The 16921-nt window shown below is 43.3% G+C and overlaps 1 protein-coding gene across 4 annotated transcripts in view; it reads left to right on the forward strand.

Moving 5' to 3' along the window:
• The window catches only part of LOC142591543 (uncharacterized), a 124473-nt gene that overhangs the window by 55412 nt on the left and 52140 nt on the right, over nt 1-16921 (forward strand). For 3 of the 4 annotated variants that reach the window (XR_012830457.1, XR_012830456.1, XM_075703864.1), the window contains exons 6-8: nt 4067-4713; nt 10743-10791; nt 10850-10925. Coding sequence is in view for 2 of the 4 variants with exons in the window: in XM_075703864.1 (XP_075559979.1) it covers nt 4067-4713; nt 10743-10791; nt 10850-10925 (772 nt within the window). In the remaining 2 variants the exon portion in view is untranslated. The remainder of the gene's footprint in view (nt 1-4066; nt 4714-10742; nt 10792-10849; nt 10926-16921) is intronic. The other variant, XM_075703868.1, reaches the window with a different exon arrangement.

A 16921-nucleotide genomic window follows, 5' to 3' on the forward strand; every position in this document is an offset into this window, starting at 1 on the left:
AGCCACCCATACCCCAAGCATACATGAAGGGAACGAGCGCGCGCGGCTGCTGAGCGAGACGGATCGAGCGGCGTCCAGGCCGTGATGTCACACGCAAGAGGGCGCCACACCTAATTCTCGGCGCTCATAGCATTTCTTCTACAAATGTGGCTGGTTCCACTCGCAGCGACCTGAAGTAAAGGTTGCTGTAAACATGCCTTAGAATGAAACTAGAAGATGTAGGTATAATCGGCAAGCCATCACTATCACTGCCACCCCTGATGAGAAGCATCCTTAATATCTACGTTTGTGTTAGGTCCTTTTGAAGAATTTCTGTGGGAATGTATTTCTTAAAAGGCATTAGTGTGTTTTTCAGGTCTCTGGAAGACGTGTTTCGGGCCCCTTTGAGAAAGCCCTAAAACAACTTTTATTTTGATGGCAATTGTACAGGCACTCGAAGTGCATTTTCACTGTTGCCACCACCATGACGGGAGTGACAACACATGCACAGCGTGCACGCAAAGCATTAGACAGCTTCTAGTGACGCAAGCGATTCACAGTGTGTTTGGCTGCAAAACACTGGCAAGTGGATGCACCATCACACTGCTCAATAAGCTGTGCAGGGGAGGGGGTATGGGATAGTGTGCAGCCTTCCGCTGCTAGCACGAGTGTTGTGCATAACCACGGTGCATACACTGGTCTGAGCAGAAAGGACAGCAAATGTTAGGTAAAACCAAGGTTCTTTAATACCTTTCTAAAACTATTTAATCCTTTCATTGGGCACATGTACAGCACCAATGGTTTTGTGTCAGTCTGATCTCGAGCACCTTTAAGGTGTGACACCGCTGGTGGCACGCTTTATGCCAGCGTCCCGAGATGCTTGGTAATTGCCCGGCTGCGGCTTCTGATGTGTAGTAGCAGTTGCCTCGTATTGTATGTTGCACTGATATATCACCCCTGTTTATCCTTAAACACATATAAATACCAAACATTTTTTAACCTTTTATATCTATATGCACAAAATGCACTGAGCATAAGCATAATCAATGAAAAGATGAAATATTTTGTGGAAGCTTTTTCAGTATAGGGAAGGAAACTAGGCTAAAAACTGGAAGTGGGCTTCACCCCCAAGTCGCCCATGGCTTGGGGTGAAGACAGGTGAATTTGTACAGACACCTCATCATATGTGAGCCATAGCTGTACATTTTATTTTCTTTACATCAAATATGTGATGCCACTGCATCACATATTTCACATATCACATATCCATCTGTCTCCCCTGACCGTGCTTTGAAAAGAAAGCATGTCGCATGCCAGACTTCTTTCTCGTCCTGTTTCCGCTCTAAACCAACAGATGACGCTTGCTGCCTGTCATTCAGTGTTGGCCAAAGACATTTAGCCAGAAACTTCTTACTCAAAACCTAAACGCTGCAAGAAAAATTTCTCCTGGCATGTTGTCTGTAGGCAATGCTCATCAAAAAGGGTTAAAACACCGCCCTAGGCGCTCTACCAGAACAGTACACCTTGCTATTGCTTTATGTACCTCACCCTTTGGGCAGAACTGCCAATTTTTCTAAAATGCAGTTTTATGCAATGCACACAAAAATACAAATGCATTTAGTTGTGCACTTCGGGAAAGCATGTCACAAGAAGTGTCATCCTTAGAATGTGTTTCGAGTGAATATGCTTTGCAATGTCACCAGCTACAAATCACGAATTTGTATATATGCCCTAAAGTAATAGGTTAGGTAAAAGGTTAGTCAAATTTTGCTAAGTAGTCCTTTATGCATTTTGACTTTTCATGAAAACAATGTCTGCCTCTTCAGGTAATCCAGCTCCAGGAAGAGTTGTGCTATCTTTTAAGGGTGATTTTTAAGAAAATGTGTTAAGTTTGAAATAACACCATATTTATTTCTCTCTCTCTCTCTCTCTCTCTCTCTCTCTCTCTCTCTCTCTCTCTCCCTCTGTTGCCTACGGGCAACATATCTTGCAGAGTTTCACTATTGAGTTAGAAGTTCCTGGCTAAATATTTTTGGCCAACACTTAATGACAGTGAGCGTCATTTGTTGGTATAGAACAGGAATGCAACAAGGAAGAAGTTTGGCATGCAACTCGCTTTGTTATGAAAGGACGGTCAAAGGAGACAGACAGGCGCAAGCTCTCTGGCTGCAGTGGTGTCGCAGACTTCACTTAAAGCAAATAAAATATACGCCTATGGCTCACATATGATGAGAGCTGTCTGTACAAATTCCAAACGAAGCCATGTGGGGCTTGCAGTGAAGCCCACTCTAGTTTTCTGCCTGCAGGTTCCCCCTATTGCTAAAGAAAGCTTCTACAATTTTTTTGTTGATTATGTATTCCCAATGTGTTTTGTACATTTAGAAAGAGCAATTTTTTGGGGTGTCTAAACGAGCTGGTCATAGAAGAGTTACGGTTATCTGAGAAACATCTTAGGATGACATTGGTGCCTTCCAAGAATATATTCCAGAAGAAAATACCAAATATGAACATACAGGGCTTTTTTTTTAGCTGTACCAAATTTTTAAAAGATTGCCTTAGGCAGATAGCACAATTCTAACCCTTGATCTATATTCTTCTGTGAGAAACCAAAATGTACAATTGAATAATTAACAAAAGTATGCTAAGTAACATGTTAATGAATCACTCTGCCACACATATTTAAATGTATGAATTATAGTAGGTGAGTTCACGAGGCGTATCCACTTAGAATGAATTCTCTGGACAGCACCATTTCAGAGAGATTAATTTTCAAGGTGTCCGACAAAATGTTCCATTTACTTTTTTAAGAAACCGCTTTTTATGCATTGAAGCACAGAGGTAGCTAGAACACAATACATTTCGTTGGACACTAAAAATTAATTTCGGAACTGGTGCTGTCCAAAGAATTTGTTTCAAGGGGATATGTCATGCAAACTCAGCGGCTATAATTTGTAAATGGAAATATTTGGCGTAAATTAATTTTTCAAATGGTTAATTAGTGTAATTACGTTAATTATTCAATTGAACATTTTGGTTTCTTGAAGTGATGGCCGGCTAATCGAGTAATTGAGATCAAGGGTTAGAATTGTACTGTCTGCCACAGGCAATCTTTTAAAAAATTGGCGCAGCTAAAAAAAAAAGTATATCTAGTGCAAATTTGCATTCTCTGTTCCCTTCTGGCAGAGCTGGCACTGGTGGCAATGCCCAGTCTGTTGTGCTTGATGCCTAACTACAACATATTTGTTGCTTTCTGTGACACACTGGTGGTAGCTTCTTCTGCCAGTCATTGCGAGTGGCACTAAGTGCAATGTTTGGAAAAAGATTCCCTCTAGTTGCAAGAATTCTTGCTGAATTAGGCTATGCCATGAATCTAACGTCACACCTACAACCCTTAGCCAGTTCTGTGCGTTTTGACTTGGGCGGCTAGCACATCTCTATGGGTGCACGTGTGTGTGCTGGCTTGGGATGGCAGGATGTGATGGAGATGATACTGACAAGGAGCTCAGGGGAAGTTTTGTCTACATGCTTGTAGTGGCTAAGCCTGTGGTAGTACCTGTCTCGGAGAAGTTCGCAATTTTAACAGTGTAAGAGTATTGTTTTTACTTGATTTGTTTTGTCAAGTATTATAGGCAATAGTGGTATGAAAGAGCACATTTAATGGGATTTTCTATACTGCTGTGCAGATTTTGTGCAGGCATCAATCCCAGTGATATCCCATTGGCTGGTATCAAACAATGATTTCGCTTGATGTCAGCTGGCAGCCAGCCAGCAGCTCCAGAAAATGATGTGGAAAAGCCCTCTGTGAAAATAAGGCAAACTCTCAACATTACACTTGTTAGCTCCACAACTGAGTAACTAGAAAACTTGGCTGAAATGTTGGCAGGTTCATGCTCTACTTATAAATCTGTTTATTCACCAAGCTCAAGGCGTGGTTGAGGTGCTATAAGAAATAAAATTAATTGTATTAAGAATAAATTGCCATATTTTATTTTTGCTGTTTCATCCCATTTCTTCTTACTAGGTGCTAGTGAATGCTCTCCGTGGTTATGTTTCTAGCTGCAAGTATTTTCTAAACATTGCATTTCAGCGGGAGACAGAGAGAAATGTTCTAGATCGTGGTGACCCAAGTGATAGTAGTGGGGGCACCAGCTGTTCTGAAAGTGAAGAGCACGAAATGGCGCGCCTACGAGGTCGAGGGGTGCGCAAGCAGGTGGCTGCTCGTGCCGCCAAGGAGTCGTCAGAAGCATCTTCTGATGGGGAAGGCAGCGAGGCTGGAAACCGGCGGCTGCGGAATGGTCGCCGCGCGACACCAGAGGAGCCTCGGGTGATGCGGCGTTCATCACGCAACCGCAAGGCAGCCACTGAGGGAAGTCCCAAGGAAGATTCGGATGCCGCCACCGAACCTGAGAGCACGCCAGGGAGCCCACAACTGGAGGAAGGCCAGGTGCTGAGCCCTGTGCATGAAGAGGAGGAGCAGCCTGTGGGTAAGAAGGCGTCAAAGGGTAGTTCAAGCTCATCATCATCGGAGTCATCAGATTCATCAGACGCGGAGGAGGAACTGGTGGGCCGGAGGGGCCTCAAGGGGGTGCTGGTGTCATCTCCAGGGCGACGCCAGGAACCCTCAGAAGAGCCCCGTTCGCCCCCCAACAGTGAGCCGCCACAAGAGGAGGGTGTCAAGAGCCAGGAGGAGCGAGCTGAAGTGGAGACTGCCGAGCCTGACCAGCGTCCACCGCAGTGAGTCTTGGAAAGCCATATTTCCTCGGTCGTACTCTCCCCTTGTTACCTTGTTTCTCTACAAGAAAAGTAGAAAATTACCTATCAAAAAGGGATCAGGCAAGGAGGCACAATATTATTCACTGCATGCTTAGAAGTGTTCAAGCTATTAGACTGGGAAGGCTTAGGAGCGAGAATAATCGGCATATATCTCAACGACCTTCAGCTTGCCGATGACATTGACCTGTGCAGCAACACTGGTGATGAATGAAACAAAATGATTGAAGGCCTTAACCAAAAAAGTGTAAGAGCAGAGTTGAACATTAATATGCAAAAGATGGAGGTAATGTTCAATAGCCTGGCAAGGGAACAAGAATTCGTGATCGTCAGTCAGCTTCTAGAGTTTGTGCAGGAGTATGTCTGTCTAGGTCAGTCACTCACAGGGGACCCTGATCATGAGAAGGAAATTTGCAGAAGAATAAAAAATGGGTTGGAATGCATACAGCAGGCATTACCAAATTCTGATTGGGAGCTTACCACTGTCATTGAAAAGGAATATGTACAGTCATTGCATCCTATTGGGGCTTACATATGGGGCAGAAGCTTGGAGGTAAACAAAGAAGCTTGATAAGTTCAGGTCTGTGCGAGTGACGGAACGAGAAATTTTAGGCGTAACACTAAGAGACCGAAAGAGCGGTGTGGATTGGAAAGCAAATGGGGATAGCCGGTATTGTAATTGTCATTAAGAGAGAAAAATGGAGCTGGGCAGGTCATGTAATGCATTGGGCAGATAACCAGTGGACGATTAGAGTTACCGAATGGGTGCCAAGGGAAAGGAAACACAGTTGAGAAAGGCAAAAACTTGGTGGGATGATGAAACTGGCAAATTGCTCGCACAAGTTGGAATCAGCTGGAACAAGACAGGGATAATTGGAGATCGCTGGGAGAGGTGTTCATCAGCAGTGGACATACAGATAGGTTGATGATGATGATCCTCTCCCCCATATGAAATCATTTTGGCAATTGTGAAATGACTGTACATTTGCCTATATTGCCTATTCATAACCTAGTCTAAATTAAGTAAGAGTAGCACTGATGTCGCAAAGGCTAGTCAACACTTTAGTATCTTGCTAAGGCAGTTTAACCCATTCAGTGCCGTTCTTTTTTTCCTCGAATATTATAAAACAAACTATTTGCTGTTATTCAGAAGACACGCAGATAAAGGCAAATTCATTCTTGGTATAATCCTCATATTCCTATTTTCGTTTTCTATCTCCTACCTAGTTTCGTTCTAACGCACATGCTTCCTTGATAGCACTGCTGTGTCAGGGCTCGAAAAGAGTGTTACTTGCGCTATTGTGCAAATATTTGAATGAAGAATCGCCAAGGTAGAAGTGCACAAAGTCATGGAGCCTTCCTTCTGATGGGCGGATGTGTGTTCCACAGTGCACCAACAAGAACACAGGCTGAGCAATCCCACAGAGATGAGAAAATATGCTTCTAGAACTACGCAACAGGTCGGGGAACTATGAGTGTGAATCAGAAAGTCTTTGCCCCTATATTAGCCAAATTAAGGTACATACTATTTTTCCACATAGTCCCCGCACCGGTTCATACATTTGTCCCATCACAGCACTAAATTTGAGATGCCCCTGTGGTAGAAGTCGTCAGTCAGCAACGCACCCGGCCTCCCCGATTGCTTATTGTCATGCAAGTCTTCACAGCCTTTTGCCAATTCACAACACCACCACCTCACACTTCTCAATCAAGACACCTTTCCCCATGCATGGGCTGCATTTCCCTGTGGATTTCAGTGGGTGTTCGTCCCTTGCTCAATAGAAAACAAATTGCATTTCGTTGCTCATACGCTGTGGACGTGTGAAGCGCAACCGCCATCTTAACAACTGACAGCAGCGCCGTGCCGTGGAGCTACCAGCAGATAAGGCCGGGTCGGTCCACTAAAGGTCCACTGCTGGGAACATGTTGACCGCGCATTTACAGCTGTAGTTTAGCTTAAAAAAAAGGGAGGGGGCCGAAAACTCTGATTCACCCTCGTACCTCGGAGCTCACCAACTTGCTGCACACATCCGACTGGAAAGAGGGGAGAACGTACGAGTGTGCCACTGGTACTGAAAGGGTTAACCAAAGCAAATGCCACAAGATGTGGATGCACATCTTAACAAAGAGAAACGTGAACCGGGGTGTGCAAATAATCATTTTTGATACCAAATACAAATTAAATAGTGCCAGAATCGAATAAAATATGGAATAGGTTTTGAATAATGAGAAGCCGTTATGACACTTTCTATAAAACAATGTTTACATCCTAGTATTCTTAAAGTTGTCAAGTTTGTCATTACATAGTGCGCGTCATGAAGCGTTGCACTGGGCTTTTCATAGAATGTGAATTATCACAGTATAACCTGTAAAGTTTGACTACCTGAATGATGTAGCCTGCTCCACTGCACAAGTTCTCATGTTTTATGTCTATACTGTGCCCACAGGGGTGAAAACATACTGTACTTTTTCTTTGTTCCAATTTTGTTTAATTGGGCGCAGTTGACGTACTGAAATATTCGAAAAGTATTAAGAAAATAATCACATTTACAAATAATGACTACAGTCAAAACCCACGATAACGAAATCCCATGGCAACAAAATTCTCGCTGCAACGAAGTATTTTGAGATCTCCGGCGAACGCCCATAGAATTCGATGCATTTGTATCTCACGACAACAAAACCTATTTTTACAGCGGTCGCTCATTAGCGAAATTTTCTGAAAGGACAGTCTGCAAATAATCTACTCATGTTACAGTAAGTGTGTCCAAAAACTGCTCAAACGTATTCGTTGTGCCCTTAAATTGCATAAACTACCACCACAGCTCGCTTGCGTGGCCGCCGCCATTATAGTTGACAAAAAAAAAAAAAAACTGCAGTGAAGCTATTAGTGGAGCAGTTGCACCTCACAACAGCGATGGGGATCGCAACGGGTCACTGCAGAGTGTCCGCACCAGAAATGCAATATTAGTATTTAACTTAAAGAAGACAAGAACAGGAGGCAACCTCGCAGTGGGCATATTTTATTATAATCCTGTGTGCCATCACAGCATGCGCTAATGCAGAGTGGAACATGGCATCCCGACTCATAATCCCTGACTAGCCAAATTGACATCCACACTTGAATGCCCGGATAATCCCGATGACACTTTATGCTTTGTGTGCGGCCACCCATGGCCGTGTGTGTGTGTAGCGTGGTCGCTGCGTATGGTTGTTGCTAGGGCACATCAACTGTGTGTGTGGTGAACGAACCATCTGCTTTGCCAGCCTGCTAACATGCTGCCTCCAGCCAAAAAGTGAGAAATTTATGACTCTACAGGATAAGACGGCAGTTATTGCCCAGGTTAAAAAGGGCAGGAACAAAATGGAGATTGCCGACAAATTTGTAATTGCATGCACCTCAAAGTCTACAGTTGCGAAAAACAAGGTTCCATTCTCGGCACGCTTGGAAATGGTACGAGTGCAAAAAGCAAAACGGTGATGGCTGCAGCGTTCCCAGGTGTCGACAAGGCGGCATTTGCGTGGTTTTGTGAAAGGCATGGCCATTGTCTGGCAGAGTGCTTCAGGAGAAGGCACTAGACTTTGTGTGCATGCTCGGGCACAATAATTTTAAAGCAAGCCTTGGCTGGTTGAGCTGTTTCAAAGCCTGCCATGACCTAGTGGCCGAAGTCATCTCGGGGGGGGGGGGCAGCCATCGACCCTGTGGCAACATCGTCGTGGCTGCTGACCAACAAAGAAGTGCTGGACCAGTATAAGTCCTCAAACATTTACAATGCTGCTGAGACTGCCTTATTCTGCAAGATGCTTCCATCGAAGACCTTGGATGTTTAAAATGCCAGAAATGCCATGGGGAAAACACAGCAAGCGGTGTGTAACAATTTTTTTGTTCGCTAACATGGACGGCACAGCCAAATGGCCACTGCTTGTAATTGGCATAAGCAAGAGGCCCCGCTGCTTCAAGGAAAATCGTAGGCTGCCCATACAATACACCGCGAACCTGAAGTCATGGATGACCGGGGCCACACCATATATACTTGTGTAATGACTGCACCCGCTTAAAAGCCATACCCAGAACTCTGTAGAAAAAATCTCCAAAATATATATATTTAAAAATTACTCGTGCACCCTTGATTTTCGAGACTGTTGGCAGTGTTATCTGTTGTGGGGTGCGAGAGTTTTGAAAATTTTTTCTTCTTTTATTTCTCTATCTTTTTTTTCTTTCTTACTTTTTTTTTCTTTATTTATTTATTATAATTTTTTTTAATCGCTGGCAAAACTTAGCAGCCGTGCTGAGTTTTCAGCACCTCCAGGTAGCAAAAGCACAGCCTCCAAGATTTAGCGGCTGCCTCCGAGATGCTGCCATCACTGGTCTGTGGGGCATCATGATTCATTCCAACAAGCAGGTGATGCACTACGCGAATAGGCAAGAATAGCACAAGCCAGTGCAAGCAAGTACTGTAGTTCAATAAAGGCAAGTACCACTAGAAATATTTACGTTAAAAAGAAATTGTTGCATCTTTTTCTCCTTGTAATGGCCACACTGCCGATTTTCACCCTAAATCATGGGGTCCTACGGCCTACACGAGTACCTACGGCCATTACACGAGTATATACGGTATTTGGCGGCTGGCCTAGAGGCCTTCGATGCCAACATGCAGAAGGCAGGGAGGTTGGTCTGCCTTTATTTTTTGGATAATTGCAACTCCCATCATGTTGATGATGTGGAGCTTGGAAACATGCACTTAACTTTTTTTTTTTTTTTAACCGCCAAACTGCACTTTTGTGCTGCAGCCGCTCGATCAAGGTGTCATTCGCAGCATCAAGTGCGTATACAGAGAGAGCAGCGTCTGCTGGTGAACCTACACCTCAAGCGTCCCGCCAATGTGGACATGTTTATGACGCTTGAGATGGTGGCTGCCGCATGAGTTGTGACGTATCCAGTTGTGATAGCAAATTGTTTTAAACATGTGGGCTTCATTGCCACTCGGCAGGCACCATGTGCTGATCCAGCGGCACCAGAGGAAGATTTGCTCGAAGGCACACTCTATGATAGTGCTGCCGGCGCAATGCCGCTATCGCTGGCCAAAGCATGGGCTGAACTTTGTGCCATGGCAAACGGAGTTCCAGTTCGCCTGAGCATCGATAACTTCATTCGTACTGAGGAAGACATTGTGCACGAATAGACGACCGATGAGGCCATCATAAGTAACATATGCAAAACTGACTACGTCAACGGCAACCAAAAACCAAATCAAGAGAAGATGACAAACCCGCGAAATGTGTTGACCGCCTTCAACACAATTTTTTTCTTTTCGGCGAGCACAGCGATGATGTGGCAATGGACCACTTTTTGCAGTGCGAATTCAGAGCTGTCAAATGGCTGTGAGGCAAGGCTCGGCAAAGTAAGCTTACTGACTTCTGGCAATAGTTTTTTTTTTTTTTCCAGCCAATTCGGTCTTTTGTGTCTCATTCTCGTGCTAACGAAATTTTTCGCTTTCCCCAGCAATTTCGTTATTGCGGGTTTCGACGGTATTCCATTCAAAGACGATTCAATACGAAGATTGAATTGAATCGGACACTATTTGGTTTGTTATTCAAAAGTTTTGAATATTTGCACACAAATAAACGTGAATGCCACACAGTCTTTATGTTGTAATCTTCGTGTCTCTGTTAAGTGACCCTTTTATCTCAAGTTGTACCAACTTATACAGTGAACTGTTTTAGCCACGGAGGTTCTGGCTGTGTGCCTAGTTAGTAGTCTTTTGTGGGAGTTATCAGGTGTCATTTAAACCTTTCACTCTTGATTATCAGTTCTGTTGTATGCCACTGTTAATGTAAGCTATGAACAATTTCCTTATTTGGTTTTTGTAGGCATTTAAATATTTGTATTGGACATTTTGCAGTGCATGCATTCGTTTGTGGGTTTGTGTTAGCTGCATGCTATAAACTTTAGCACATGTAAGTTCAACATGCATGTTGAATTGTTTCCATAGAGAGGAGAGGCCAGCCAAAGAACACATTCCTGAGGATGTAGAAATGAAGGTGGGTCAACCAGCTGTTTTCACCACTATTGGACCTAAGATTGTTTTTGTCTTCAAAGGATGATGATGAGAGCCAGCCAGCAGCATCGGAGGCATCGCCACCCAAGTTTAAAACCAGGAGGATTTCGACTGCGGGTGAGTTAATTAAACCATGGTTACTGTCATTATTCAGATTGTACAGACTGGCCTAAAAGATTACAGGATGGGGGATTTAATAAAAAGCTAAATATTTCCTGAGCCTGGCCACACAGCCAAAATTTCATATGTGATGTGCATACACATGTACATGACCAACATAGCGCTGTAGTGTTGCGATAGCTGCAAGCTAAAATTGTCTAATAACTTAATACTAATAATAACTCTAATCTAATAAACTTTTAGCCCTGCCTGTGCATGGCTCAAGCTATGCTTTAGGACTTTGTTTTTGTCCTGTTCTTTTGTATAGACCAAAGTACAATAGCGAAACTTTGCATCCTTCTAAATGTTAACTTAAAGCTTGCATACTTTTGTAGAGGTTAAAGCTGTAGAATAAGCCTGTATGGTCATAAGCATTTTATTATAAATGCTTGGTACATTATATCGGCTTGCACAAAATACAAAATGATTTTAACCCTTTCAAAGTTGTGCATAGCTTTTTTTTATGAATTCTAGATTTTGAATGTTTTGAGCAACTTATTTCAGGAATATAGACAAGGAACTCCCTTTCAGATGACGTTATAGCAACATATATTTTGAAGCATTTTGTGTGCAGTAAATACCTATGGTTTATTCTTCAATAAGTGGTTCCACTCATGTGCCAATTGTGCCAAACTGCGCCAGAAAGGTTTTGCTGTGCCGACCTGATTATTGCATGAAAATGCGGCAAAAAAAGCTTCAGAATTTAGTGGTATCTACCATTAGCTGCCGTGGCAAAACATGCACAGCCTGATTATCTCCGAACCATGGATTTTGGTTAATCCTTCCCCTGTATCCAAAATCCTGGTTTTTCATAGCTGTGCGAAGCTGTGGATCACAAAAGGATTACTGGTGAGCAATTAAACGTGGTCAGTTCTCACTCTTGGGTAGCTGACCTGTCTGTTGCTGCAAGCTCCTCATCATGCGTGCCAGTTTGAACATGTTGCCGTCAACACAAACATGTACTACAATCTTCTTTTTTCTTTTTTTTCTTTTTTTTTGCTCATAAATTAACTGCTAAAACTAAGTGGGATCTAAAGTGTATTTAGTAGCAATAGATCATCATATTTAAACCTCTGGAACAAGCAAGTTAATGCCATGTTTGCAAGCATTATTTACCAGTTTCGTACATGATCAATCTGAAGTGGAAGCTCAGCCAGCATCTACCAATCTAAAAGTGACATAATGCTTCCCTTTGGTATCCCTTTAATGCCCATTTATAGATAGCTTCTATCTGCACTTGTGAGAGATTGTGAACTGATAAATGCACTCTGTATGTGGGGGTGGCTTAAAGCCATCTTGAAATAATGCTTGCAGTGTCTAATAATATGTGTAGTGAATTGTACAGTTCACTGAGAAATTGGCATGCTGTGTGTGATTTAGCTTTTCCACACGCTCTGGATGTCACTTTTGTATTCAGTTTTATGCTTCTGGAAAACCCCCTTGAAAATTTTTGCATAGTTTTTTATTTTACACATCGAATTAGATACATATCGAACTTTTTTGTGATCCCCTTCAGATTCGATAAATCTGGGTTCGACTGTATTGTCTATAAGTTGTAAAATCTCGTTGAAAATCACATGCAAAAGTATAGCGATGTGCTACGAATACATCGAAATTCAGTTCACTGCCACATGTGATTTATCGAACGCTGCGCTGCGCCCCTGCAAGTGTGCTCCTCCTAACAGACTCAATCGCTTTCTCGTGTTGTTAGTTAATGCTGACAAATCTGAAAGGGCACTGTTTTGGCAGATGCTGTCAAACAAGAGATTGAATCTGGAGGGCGGTACATGAAGGAAAAATTAGCAGGGCTCTCAGTTTTGCTAGCTGTGCATATTGGTGGCTCGTGTAAACTGCAGCCGTTTGTTCACCGGCAAGAGCAGATCACCCACTCTGCTTCAAGAACGCAAAAGGCCTCCTGGTCTGATATGCTTTCCACAAGAAAGCATGGATGAAGCGCCCTGTGCTTTTGCGCAAGAAAGCGCAAAGCGCAAAAGCACAGGGTGCTTGGAGGCCGTTCTGATCCGTGGTCCTGATCTCTGAGGCTTGTTGTTCTGCCGAGCCGCCCGATGGAGACGACGCACCGCCGTGTTTGTGCGACGAAAAGTGAAAACACTACGTGTTAACCGACACGTACGCAATAAGCTAGTACGGTTTATGCGGATATAAAACACATTATGTTCAATGGCCAGTGAGTCGGGGATTTGACTTTACTACTTTTAAAACGAAACTACTGTTTAAGCGTGCATGGTTTAACGAGGTTTTACTCTATTCTCCTGATTATAGGATGTTAGCTAATGTTTAGCAAAAGAGTTCATCGGTGATGGCTACGATACTTGAGAGAAGGTGGTTCCATTCCTGAAGTGTACGAGGGATGAAAGATTAAAAGGAAGACTGTCTAACATGAGTCAATTCCTACCTTACTGCGACGATCAACGCGGTTTGAAATGTACTGAGGCCGCAGTGTGAAGTTGGTGAAGTGTGGTGTGATGGGAACTTTTATGAAATGGCATGACGGGTGACTTCGTGGACCAAGTGCTAGGTTAGTTTGCATTGAGGTTATATTTGCAGTGCGGTTATCATTAGAAATAATGAGACGAGTAGAGTTTTGTACTAGTTCAAGTAAGTAACAAGACGAGGTGATGGACACAACAAATACAACTCCGGCATCTCAGATGCCCAAACAACGGCGCAGCTCTCTCAAACGCACCGGGAAGAAAGAAAAACTCCGTATCACGGGGCCTGGAAAGGCCTCATCAGCTAATCTAATCTATATCTCTTAGGCACACAGCTCAAAACATATATAATATGGACACACAGATATCACAGTGGAATGTAAGGGGTTTACTCCACAACCTAGATGACATTAAGGAACTTTTACATAGGTACACTCCAAAGGTGCTGTGTGTCCAAGAAACACATCTTAAACCTTCACAAACAAACTTTCTCCGGCAGTATGCTATTTTCCGAAAAGACCGCAACGAGGCCCTTGCCTCGTCGGTTGGTAGGGCAATAATAGTCGATAAGAGTGTTGCTTGTCGGCAGTTACAGCTTAAAACGCCCCTAGAGGCAGTTGCAGTCAGAGCAGTGCTTTTTAGTAAGCTGCTGACAATTGCATCTTTATACATTCCCCCCAACTGTCAACTCTCCAAAACTGAATTTGAAAGCTTTATTGCGCAACTCCCGGAACCATACATTGTCATTGGAGACTTAAATGCTCATCATACCTTGTGGGGTGACTCTCGGTGTGATGCCAGAGGGCGTCTGATTGAAAACTTCCTCTTCAGTACAGGTGCATGCTTGCTAAATAAGGAGGAGCCAACTTTTTACAGCGTTGCGAACAAGACATTTTCATCTATAGATTTATCCATTGTTTCAAGTACAGTCGTGCCGTACTTGGAGTGGAAAGTACATACGGGAGTGATCATTTCCCGATTGTTTTAAAATTAAGGAAACTGGACGAATGTTATCCACATGTACCCCAGTGGAAAGCTGACTCAGCGAACTGGCAGCGATACAGAGAGCTGACATATATGACCTGTGATGATATTCGTGCGCTTAGTGTTGACGTAGCATCAATATGTATCCCGCAAACAAATGCACCGCCTAATAATCGACGTGTTCCAGCACGAAAGAAAGCACAAAAGAAACAGAATAAGGCTTGGAATCAGCTCCGTGACTCTCCAAGTATCGAAAACCTTATCAGCTTTAAGAAAATAAAATCAGAAGGCAGAAGAACGCGCCGCCGTGCCAAAAGGGATAGCTGGCCTGGAACAGGGTAAACAAATTAAAAGGCCGCGAAACTCGTCCTCTACCATTAGTAAACACACAAGCAGACACTCTTGAGAACCAAGCTGATTGTTTAGGAGCACATTTCGAGCACATTTCCAGTACATCTCATTACACAGAATACATTCCTAAAATACCAGCGACTAGCAGAACAGCTGCATTTGGGTCGGAAAAGCACATCCAATGAAGTATACAATTGTCCATTTGGAATGGCTGAGTTCCAGGCCTCACTGAACTGTTGCAACAAGTCCGCTCCAAGAAGTGACAGAATAATGTATGAGATGATCAGACACTTACACCCTGAAAACCAAAAAACACTACTGTCGCTCTTCAATTCCATGTTCTCTGCTGGCTACATTCCTTCTGTCTGGAAAGACGCAATCGTAATCCCTATTCTTAAAGAGGGCAAGGACCCTTCCTCACCCAACAGTTATAGGCCTATAACTCTGACAAGTTGTCTATGCAAATTATTTGAGAAAATGGTTAACTGTCGCCTCATTCGTTTTCTTGAAAGCAGCAAGATACTCAATCCCTTTCAGTGCGGTTTTAGGGAGGGTAGATCCACAACAGATCACCTTGTCTGCATCGAGACAAATATCTGTGATGCCTTTGTCCACAAACAGTTTTTCCTGTCAGTATTTTTAGATATGGAAAAGGCATACGACACAACCTGACTTTCGTGTTAGAGTTGGTAACATTCTGTCTCGTCCATTTGCGCAAGAGGCTGGTGTTCCACAAGGTGGTGTGCTGAGCTGCACTCTTTTTATTGTCAAAATGAACTCGATCCAGACTGCCATACCACATACTGTTTTATTCTGTATATGTGGATGACATCCAGATAGGTTTCAAATCATGTAACCTAAGTATCTGCGAGCGACAAGTACAGCTTTGCATAAGTTATCTAAGTGGGCGGGCAAAAACGGTTTCAAGCTAAACCCACAAAAAAGTACATGCATCCTGTTTTCTAACAAGAGAGGCATACTTGCGGACCCCGCAATAGATCTAAATGGAGAACGGCTATCTGTGAGCCATGAACACAAATTTCTAGAGATCCTTTTAGACAGTAAGCTGTTTTCTGTACCACACCTGAAGTATCTAAAATCAAAATGCCTCAAGACTATGAATCTGCTGAAGCGCTTGTCATGCACATCTTGGGGAAGTGACAGGCGGTGCCTTTGAAAACTTTACAAAAGTCTAATATTAACACGGCTTTACCATGGAGCAATAGTCTATAATTCTGCTGCACCTAGCGCTTTGAAAGTGCTAGATCCTATTCACCACTTAGGTATTCGCCTTGCTACAGGCGCCTTTAGGACTAGCCCTGTGCAAAGCCTCTACGTTCAATCAAACAAATGGTCATTGTACTACCAAAGGACATATTTAACTTTCTCCTACGCCCTGAAAGTTAGCTCAGATATTAAACATCCTTGTCATTCTACTATATGCGACTTGTCCACTGCTAGGCTGTTATGTAATCGCCCAGCCACTAGGCCTCCTCTGTCTCTCCGGTTGCAAGCAGTCTCAGAAAAAACAGGGGTCCCTCTTTTACACAATGTCCTAATGGCTCCTACATGGCTTCCACCGCCTTGTGAGTGGCAGACTATCCAATGTGACATCTTCCTTAGAAATATCGAAACGAGCCCCGGAGGCACACATATATTCGCATTTTCTGGAACTTAAGAAGTACTCCTGTGATGAATTTTATACAGATGCTTTGAAGTCTCCTGCTGGTGTTGCTTACGCAGCTCTAGGACCCTCATTTTTAACAACTGGAGCACTAAACCTACACACCAGTATCTTTACAGCTGAAGCATACGCTATACTTAAGGCTGTTTAACACATACGGCTCACAAATATCGCTAAGGCTATTGTCTTCACAGACTCATTAAGTGTAATGAGAGCCCTAATTAGCCTACGAGAACACAAGAACTCAGTTTTGAATGAACCTTGTTGTGCTACCGTGTACCTTGATAGAATGAACCTTGTTGAATATACCTTGTTGTGCTCTGCAAATATGTGCAACCAAGTGATTGTCTTATGCTGGGTACCTGGCCACAGGGGTATAGAAGGCAATGTGGCTGCTGACGAAATTACTGCTTCAGTGAGTTTTAGCGACAAAGATGGAAATACACCCATCCCTGCCACAGACCTAAAGCCTTTTCTGCGCC

This window comes from Dermacentor variabilis, chromosome 1, assembly GCF_050947875.1.
Source record: "Dermacentor variabilis isolate Ectoservices chromosome 1, ASM5094787v1, whole genome shotgun sequence".
NCBI classification, from domain to species: Eukaryota; Metazoa; Arthropoda; class Arachnida; order Ixodida; family Ixodidae; genus Dermacentor; species Dermacentor variabilis.